The sequence below is a fragment of the Colletotrichum gloeosporioides genome (assembly GCF_011800055.1).
Source record: "Colletotrichum gloeosporioides strain Lc1 chromosome Unknown consensus_25, whole genome shotgun sequence".
In the NCBI taxonomy this organism is placed as follows: Eukaryota; Fungi; Ascomycota; class Sordariomycetes; order Glomerellales; family Glomerellaceae; genus Colletotrichum; species Colletotrichum gloeosporioides.
The window spans coordinates 378646-388332 of NW_025544670.1; the positions used below are offsets into that span (position 1 = coordinate 378646).

Here is a 9687-nt window from a genome sequence, read left to right on the forward strand (position 1 = left end):
CAGGAAGCCGATTGATCGAGCACATCATAAGCTATTCGTGTGGTCCGCTCCACGGCAAAGAGTTCGTCGTCAAGGTAGCAATGCTCCTAACGTGCCTGAAAGTCTGCAGAGCGCCCAATCAACCTGACGACATGCCGTCAAGGGACAAGATCAACCTCCTTTTCGAGCTCGACAGGATGTTGTGCTTTGACATTGACAACATTCCTGTCGTGATCAACGTGCTGGAGCAAGTCCTGATGCTCCCTGCACGGATCTGGGAAACGCAGGCACGAGACGACGCCGTCTACCCCGGGATCCTGCCCACAGGTTTCGGTCCCTGTGACGGTTAAGTGTCGAAGAAAATGCTTTACACCTACTGCTGCACACGAGTCCTGGTTCCCGACACCCACGAGTCGTCTATGCATCGGACACGGATCGTGTTCGAGCTGAACACTTCAGATACATCTGAGCTACTCCTCGACATGCTCAGCGAGGACGAGCTGGAGTCTGTGGGCCATCCAGCATGTGACTTGGATGAGGGTCTTTCCGAGGATGAGTTTGTTGGAACGTCTGACTCTGACTCTGGTGGAGGCTTATCCTTGTTAGAGCAGAGCGCTGAATGTGACGATGAGTATGGTGGAACATCTGACGACGACTCCGACTTTATTGAACACTCAGACGCGTCGGGTGAAGGCTTTGATTCTGACGCTCGAGATATCGAGTAATAGATTGATTTATTCTAAAAAGCTCATTTTTCTAACTCATACGGTTGCTCTAAAACTTCTTGCACCCAGGCGACATCAATTGGAAGTTTGTTTAGTGTGGTGTGCATAATCGATAAGCGGATCTTTCTTTCTTAATTATAAATACTATGGTGATGCTCATTAGGTATGGAAGTAATATCAAATAAGTTTCTTCCCGGGCGACTTGAGTTTCGAATTACGAAAATCACCTCGTGGCGAAGACGACGCTTTCCGACTGGCCCTGGACTTGAGGCTCACCTCTGCAGCCAGGCTGAAAGGAAACAGAGATCACATTTATCGCAGAACTCGCCCGATGAAAAAGATGCACCAGACCAGGCGCTTGTATGTGCAGTGTAGAAGATTGCCTATCATCGGTGAAAGTGGCTTCGTGCTATTCTAGCGCTGGCCTATAAGAGCAGGTTCTGTCTCCTTCAATCAACACCAGAAGTGCCACCCGGCACCGAACACATCTCAAATATGTGATTAAGTCTCGCCTGAAGCAGCAGGATCTCCAACCGCATGACGTCGCCAGGCCCAGCGTCGAAACCTTGGTTGCCAGCCGCTCCCGTTAGTATCTCCGCGCGTGCTTTCCAACATTTTCTCTACAATGTGCCGCCTGTCGCCAGCTCTCACAGTGCTGTTCCTCCAACTTGCGATTACCATCGCGAAAGCGACGTCAGCCGTCGAGATCCTTTCGCAGGCCCCGTCGTGTGCTGTACGTCTTGGCGGTAACATCCACGTCTGCGGCGCGCTGATGAGTTATTCACTCAGTCTGAATGTATCAGCAGCACATTTCTCGCGTCCGCATGCGATCCAGAAGACGTCACGGCTTGTGTCTGTCCGGAAATCTCCGTTCATTCGGAGCTTTCGACATGTGTGCAGACCAGCTGCTCATTTGACGACCAACCAAGTCTGCCCTGTCATTCCTGTTTCAGGGCGCTTCTCACTTTTCAAGCTGCGGTAGAGATGGAAGGAGTCCCGCGTGAGACGTACCCTAAAGCGTCGCGGAGGACAGAAGTACGACGGAAGCTTATCATCAGCTGCAGTCTCGGGCTGTTCGTCGTGATGCTTCGTCTTTTTAGCCGCGTATAGTACGGCGGCGGCCTGTGGAGGGAGGACTACGTGACCGTTTTCGCGGCGGTAACCCTTCCCAGCCTTCAGGGCGACCCTTCCTGACGTTGTTCAACAGGCCATCCTGATTGCGGTCACTACGGTCTATCTGCATATCACAAGCATTGGTTTCGGGATGCACTACTGGACGATACTGGTTGGCAACGGGGTCGTTATTCGCAAGGTTTCATAACTCTGGTACGCCGGTCGACCAATCGCGGCGCTTCGTCCTAATACCAGGTCAGATGCTCTACATTGGAAACTTGATCTATACCATCCTCTAAGCTCCAGTCAAGCTATAAAGTGCGTTCCCTTGGCTGCATCTTCCTATCTGAGACTCTTCGGAGGATTGTCCTGCGCATCCAGCTCGTTCTGCCGCTGCATGGTACGCTCTTCACCATGCCTTTCGCGGCGCAATGCGTGCCGCTGCAATCAATCTGGGACCGCACCATCACCAACCGTCGATGTCTGAACTTACCGAGGGCGGGCTACAGCAGCAGTGGACTTTCCATAGCCGAGGACATGGCCATCCTGCTCCTTCCGGTCCCCTACTTGTGACGCGCCTCCAGGCGGCAAACTGCGAAGAAAAACTTAGAAGGGAAGAAAGAGTCCCCTACTTGTGACGGCACAAAGTTTCTCTCCGGCGGCGCCTGGCAGTGATCGCGCTGTTCAGTATTGGCTCATTATGGGTATTGTATATTTCTTTCCCCTCATAGGTGGCCATAGAGGTTTCTCTGTGAGCCATCCTGGCCCTCGAATATTTCCCCGTGAGAGCCATACGGCAGTCAACAAGGTGCGCCTCCAGGCGGTAAACTACGAAAAAAAAGTTAGAAGGGAAGAAAGATTCCTTTCCCCTTGCAACAAAGCGGGCAGGGCTCACACGGAAGGCAGCGCGTGCGTCACGAGAGCCGTCCAGGTCAACTACCTAGTAGAGCATAGCATCACGTTCGACGAGACATTGGATCGTGTGGATATTGTGGTGTGATCGCTCATCAAGCGGTCCGTGGCGCAAGCTTGCCAAGTCTACGTCTGCTCCTCATCAGCATTGGGACCTGGCATCAGCCGGCGCTATCAGATGGCTTTCTGAGCAAGGACAGCCCTAACACGGGTGGAACCAGTCTCCCAATAGACTGAGGCGATACCAAACGTAGATATAGAGAGACAGCGGCCACGAGCCTCTGCACACAGGCAACGGCGTTCTCGTGATGACAACCGTGGAGGTCGATCAACAGTCCTGCATGGTCGTGGATGTACCGCCTTTTCCACCTCCTGCCTACTCTGGGTCGTGGAACACGTAACAGTAGTCTCTTGCAGATGCAGTCACTACGTATATTTCTCATTAAGGGCTCTTTCTATAACGCAGTATATCTGATCAGTAAGAGCAAGTAACACGGAGTACAAAAGACATAGAAACGCTGTTATAACGTGTTCGAGTCCCATGAGTGTGACCCATTTGACGACAGGGTCATCAGCCACGTGAAAGAGGATATAGCCATGATTACAAGGCATGACTAACGTATGGCGTTTCTTTGCAAAAGTACGACCCATGGTCTGCAATTAAGTAATTAGATCGCGGAGACTGTGATAATACCGGCGTCATTCTCTAAGGGCCACTTAGCTTGCAAAGCCTAGAATTGTGATGACAAAATGGGCGAACCACGTGCCCTTTAGTAAGCAGAGCTAGTAGGAATGAGCTATTGTGCATGTGCTATTGGGAATAGGATAGGGGTAATAAGAGGCGTGAGGTCTCCGGGAGTTTGGGAGTTCAGTCTGAACACTGGCGGTCGTGCCCATTTCTCAGTTGTGGAGTTGCATGCTTCCAATCAGCTGCAAATAGAACTTCCAATTGCGAATGAATCCAGTGGCAGGCGACAACAGCTGCATCAACCGAAGCCTTTAGCGATCGACTCAGGGAGTAAGACGACACTGCAGATCCTGCTCCATACCTTAGGCTCTCGCAATCACAACCATCAGTTGCATGCTGTACGATCGAGAGTGATTGGCGAATCCCCAGCCCAGTCATGTCATGTGCACAGTTGGATTCCACAGAGACCTGCAGCAGCCGGTTTTAGATATCCGTAAGGAGGCGAGCCCGGCTCGGCCACAGTCCTAGCAGAAGATGCTCAGGTCCAACAACAGCGCAAAGCAACAAACGGCCACATCCACACTTGGCTCGCTATTTCTGGACCCGTCCACCTGTAACAGCCTTCATCACCCGTCGACTCCAGCTTCTGAAGACCCTGTTTGTCGCAGCCATATTAGGACTTTCATCTGACTCTGGCGCTGGGGCTTGTGGTAATGTCACCGCGACTCACGATTGCAAATAGGCAAAGTACTAAATTATGGCTCAGAAGTGAGACGTGCCTGCTGAACCGGCTGACATTCGCGCGTACCGCTGTAAGCCCGGATTGTTTCATCTCTCTGCTGGTCTAGCACATCGTCACGCTGCAACTGGCTTGAGTCCATGGACGCCGTCTCTTCCAAACTCGTCTCCTCCCCGGTTTCCCGAAGACCACACCGTTTCACACACCATGGAAGAAGGAACCGCCCGTCAAGGGCCTAGGCCTCGCCCCACGCCATCGAAAACAGCACGCCGCCACAGCGTAGCTTCAGCCCGAGTCCGACCTTCTGGCACCTGACCAACATGGCCGGCGCATCATCGCCGACAACCATCACCAAGGTGGCAGAAGTCGGGGGAACAACATGTGCAGAGTTCATTCTCATCGCACTCCGTAGCAGCAAAACCAAGCAGATGGGCCTGCGCGAACTTTACAAGTGGTTCGAGACAAACACTGACAGAGGGACACGCAAAGGACGAAGAAACAGTGTTCGCTCACACCTTTGCGTGAACAAGGTTTGTCGATGCCTTCAAGAAAGTGACGCAACATGGCCCCTGCTGATCCTCGATGACAAGGCCCTCGAACGGGTGGAAGGCAAAGGTTCCTATTAGATGCTTGCGGATGCGAGTCTGACGGAAATCCAACTAACCTATATATAGCGCGCGAATCGTATCAAAACGGCAAAGGTGTCTGCTACAATGGAAAACAGCGTTACATCGTCCCCTTCGTCGCCTAAGTACGGTTCGCGCGATGCTCTGCAGGGGAACACGTCTGACACGAGTCACGGCGATGATAGGCCTTGCACCCCGTCCAACCGGACATCTCTGGAGAGGAGTCAGCCGAAAGGTGGGCGCAGGTGATACAGTGTCATCATGTAGCCACCACAGCGTTTCCCCGACGTTGATGAGTGCCGGTGGAGGTGCTGATAGTTGAGCGTGAGAGTGTATTGTTACATTATATGTATGCAGTGAAAAGTTATTCTACTCTAGTGTTGATAGGCGTCTGTCAAGAGCCGTAGGGCGCAAGGATGAACTCTATACAATCTTCTTTCTCGAAATGCAGACATTCTGTCTGCTGAGAAAGCCTTAACGTTTCCAACGTCCCCAAACGCAGCCATGCCTTAGTTCGGAGCAAGCCACGGGCATTCCACGCCAAACACGGCCAACTCAGCCGATGTCGACTATTTCTGGATGCCATCGGCCAAATGACGCTAAGGAGTGGTCGGCGCCTGGCCGGATTGCGGCTGGAAGTGACTCTAGAGTGTTGGCCAAGGATCGGAGACAGTGATACATTCCACCGATGCATTAGAATCCGAGACTACCAACCTACGGCTGGCTTTAGCGTCCAAATTGCTGCCGCCGCCGCCACTGCTAGACGGACACGTCTCTCCTGTACCGTACCACCCGGCCAACTTGACCCAGTGCACATAATGACCGTTTGTAAGCATACTGGATGGCTGTGCGGGGCTGCTCAGAACCGCGCGTACACTGTCGAATGCTCGGATCGTGTACAGAGACTGCTGGACAGTCTGCCATGCCCGGACGTCCTATACCCCAGTACGCTTGTGTTGCTAGGAAGTGCGACTAAGCGGGTTACTATGCAGAGACTTAGCGTGAACATCACGAGCCCTCACCCGACCCGGGGCCACGGCGAGATCCATCTGTCTTTAGGCCCGGTCGGCGCGTCCGTTGCAAGGCCGACGTTAGTTACCGATGCCTACGTCCCGCCCTATAGGCGACTGGGGAGGTTGAAGCAATCTACGCTCTGCCACGAACTCGTAGCAAGACCACTAGCGATCTCTCACAGTGAAGACCAGACGCCAGCTGCATTCCCTGCGCTGGGGCATGCTCAGCAACGAGCTTTCCTATATGGCCGAGACGAAACGGGTCGACCGCGTGCTCGGCAGCTGCCTCTTCTCGGCCACCCACCTCGCCAGTCTTCTTTGCCACGCCGCGAAGCACATTAGCGATGTCGGCGCGCTACCCTCAACTTTCTCGCAGTATCCCAGCTGGACAGCCCGATAGCGTCAGATCTACCGGCAGACCTCACGCGCTTCTTAACGTACTACGACTCCGTCGAGGACCTGAAGCAATTCGCCGTGCCCATCATCGCTTCCAGCTTTATCCTCAACTAGTATCCCCCAGGCGTGCACCGTACGCCTACGGAAGAAGGCTGCCCAAATACACCCGCCTAGCCATCTAACTGTCTTAGGAAACGACGCCATTGCCCACTAAACATATCTCTTGGAAAGGTTCTGTCGTCTCCAGGATAGCATCTACTCCCGCATATGCTTGTCCGCGCTTGAGCAAGTCAATTCGCCAGTGACTCCATTATGAATAAGCCAGTCCAACATCCCAGAATAGGAGTCATTAGCGGAGGCCCGAAATTGCGCATGAGCCTTCGCTATTCGCCGGGTTCACTTCCAACAAAGTAGCCACAAAACAGCCACATTCTCTATCATCCAACATGGCTCATTCGGCAAATCCAGTGAGAATCTCTATCGGGAATGACAAACTCAAGAAACAAAGTGACGGTAAAGGCATAGCCTGGCTCAAAGATCCTGTTCAAGCAGGGATGTCCGGTTCAGTTCCAACACTAAGATGCGTTCCAGCACCATTGCCAACATCGATTATGGCCACATCCGAGCGCCCCTTCGCTCCGGCATGGCGCATAGCGAGGCTGTCTTCCGCAGCCCCACGAGCGTCTTGCTTGAACAAATGCTTCGTACTGTCACGATCGTATGAACCAACATGGCATCCTCACGGTCAGCTGGCCTCGAAGCGGTTCAACTTGGTACGCACCAGAGAGCTACATGCCAAGCCGCAGCGCGAGGTGCCAGATGTGGCCGAGGCCAAGCGGTTCTTGTGGGCACCAGTCCTTGCCCGAACGCGGGTATCGCAAAGCACCTTGTCAATGGCGAGCTACAAACGGCCGCAGAGCAGTCTTCCCCGGCTGGAACTAAGACCAGTTGTCTCCGTTTGCGCGGTGGCATATATACGATAGTAAGGGGGTCCGTCATATCCGAAGGGCCACAATAATATCTCCAGATAGTCTAGTGTGGCCATGAATGAAATAGACACAAGCCCGAACCGCTGATTGGGATGAGAGCGACGGAGTTTGCTTCATCGAGTCCGTGAATAGGCGATGTAGGCTGTTTGTATCAGCAACTGCCTTCATGGATCGCGGCAGGAAGAGGTATGCAGCTGAACGACGCCTACAGCTAGGCATCGTGATACATCAGCGAGCTGGAAGAAGTTACGAGGGAACATTGGAAGCAACTAGCAGATATCTTGAAGAAAGGCATCGTTCACGTGGAGCGACAGTCTCCAAGGGCTTATGAGCGACTCACTGGAAGAGCGCATGGACGACCTCGTAGAAGAGTACGTGGACAGAGTTTGCTAAACGCATTTAGGCAAGCCATTGAAGGATTACGGTCGGAAGCAAGTCACCAGCCACTGAATCTATGGAGCCAAAGGTGAAGGATCGTCAAAAGGTACTTTGTAGGCGCCTACTACGCTACGACATAAATATCAGATCAGAAGCGACTCACTCTGCGAGATGCAAAACAACAGCTGAAAGAAGTAGCTTGATCAATCTGGTTACAAGCGCCGGGCGCCTAGCTACAAAGTGGTGTGGCCGATTCCTTACGTAAGGACGGGACTCGGACCGGAGTTCGGCCGTCGGACCCGCGACCGGCCGACCGCGGTGGGTCACGGCGTCAAGACCGTACTCCACCACAACACAAAAAATGACTGGCGCGTCGTTCAGTGGGGTCAGCTCAAAATGACTGGGCGGTGGCTGGGTAAAAAATTTAAGCGCTCCTAGCCAATTAATCCACCGGAACAACATGCCGCCGCATCCGTAGCCTCCTTAATCTCCGCCACTTCCATTCAACCGCGTGAATGTGGTCATCTTCACATATTGAAAGTCAACCACCATCAGTGCCGTCGCTTCTCTTCCATCGAGACTCTCGCCATCCACGCTCGATTATACCAGATAAATCTGCCCCACGCGCATCGATCGTCTAACTGCTCCTATTGCTGAACCGACTTACTGTACGAGCAGGACCGGGATACCGTCGGCACCTGTCCCACGCGGACCCGTTAACCGGCGCCCCCGTCATTCTACTACTCGTGCAGGAGTCCTCGATGCAATAGGAGCAGGGTAGGGATCTCGCCGGACGCATTTTTCCAGTTGTAATCGTGCGAGGAACGTGTTGCGGCAGGCCTGGAAGCACAATATCATCACAACGGTAAGTGTCAACTCCTCCCCTCGTCACCTCCGGCTACATCATCCACGGGCAAGTCCAAAAGGTCGAACGGCGAGCGACTGCAACATGTCGTCTCGCAAACCAGATTATGTTCTTCGCGAGGTCGTTGCAGTGCGCGAAGATCAAGGACAACCACCCTCGATTCTTCCCCTACAGTTTGAACTTCGCGTCCGATGTTCGCCGGAAAGGTTACTGCTTTTTCGTCTGGCCATCTCCCTTGCTGGCAGCGCCTTCGACAAGACCGCCGAAACCAAGGTTTACCTCCATATCACGGCCGACTTTCTCGACTCGCTGGATCACATGGTCTGTGACAAGTCCGACACCAATGCCCGAAACCCCCCATACCTCGACAGCGTTCGTCGGCAACTGAAAGACACGAATTCCATCGCCCGCCTTCGATTTCAGCTGCTCCGCGGCAAGCATATCCAGCTTGCCGTGCCGAAGGATTTCACCATCGACCAGCTATCCGACGACGCAGCTCGGTCCACGTTTGAGAACGCTGAATCACTCGCCGCTGCCTCGAGATTTTCCCTATATCTTCCACACAACGTTTTGAGCAGTGATAGTGTTCCAAAATATAAAGATGCCATCGAGCGGTCCAGGTCCTTGACAGACGCCCTGAGGCAGGCGTATGAGCGCATGCGAGATGTGAACAGGCTTTACCGTGGCGCCGGCGGCAAAGAGCACCAACCCCGTGACCCTCCTCATGGCTGGCTGCCCAGGAAAGAGGATTGCAGTCCTCTGGCTCGAGGCTCACCGTTGTCATGCGGTAGCACTCTCCCCTTTGACGATGTACGCCGAGGCTCACCACCGCCATACGACGGAAGTCTGGGCGGGGAACAATCGCCGACAACCAGGTCAGATGCCGCAGCCGTCCTCGCCGCAATTTCCGGGTCCGACCACAGCCCGCCAAAGTATAGTAATGCTGAACCTCGGAGTGATGCGCCAGACTCTCTTCAGAGCGTCTTCCCATGTGGAATCGAAGACCTGCATACACACCCGACCCCCAAAAGGAAACGTCCATATGCCAACGTATCCCCCACCACAATGTCTCTGACAGACGCCCCCCGACCGGAGAAGCTGCAGCGCCCTCTGGCTGTCTGTTCGGCCGATCAGCTCATGCGTATGTTTGAGGAGCAGCAGCGACAAATCCATCGACTACACCAGAAGTTGGAGGAATCACAGGAACGGAACAAGGCGCTTGAAAAACGATACGAGGAGCTGGAGGAAAAATGCCATGAGCTGG

The 9687-nt window shown here is 53.6% G+C and overlaps 3 protein-coding genes across 3 annotated transcripts; all 3 read left to right on the forward strand.

The window, feature by feature from the left end:
* Nucleotides 1-131: 131 nt before the first annotated feature.
* GCG54_00015378 (uncharacterized protein) lies at nt 132-704 on the forward strand (the record flags this gene model as incomplete). The annotated part of the gene is made up of 2 exons (XM_045415170.1): nt 132-318; nt 370-704. 2 exons carry the CDS (start codon nt 132-134, stop codon nt 702-704), a joined length of 522 nt encoding a protein of 173 aa, XP_045267152.1.
* Nucleotides 705-1688: 984 nt separating this feature from the next.
* On the forward strand, nt 1689-3130 carry GCG54_00015379 (uncharacterized protein; the record flags this gene model as incomplete). The annotated part of the gene is made up of 6 exons (XM_045415171.1): nt 1689-1794; nt 1877-2016; nt 2124-2375; nt 2431-2568; nt 2772-2940; nt 2994-3130. The coding sequence occupies 6 exons, from the start codon at nt 1689-1691 to the stop codon at nt 3128-3130; spliced, it is 942 nt and encodes a 313-aa protein (XP_045267153.1).
* A 1346-nt stretch (nt 3131-4476) lies between these two features.
* Nucleotides 4477-6305, forward strand: GCG54_00015380 (uncharacterized protein; the record flags this gene model as incomplete). The annotated part of the gene is made up of 3 exons (XM_045415172.1): nt 4477-4771; nt 5978-6141; nt 6180-6305. 3 exons carry the CDS (start codon nt 4477-4479, stop codon nt 6303-6305), a joined length of 585 nt encoding a protein of 194 aa, XP_045267154.1.
* Nucleotides 6306-9687: the final 3382 nt, after the last annotated feature.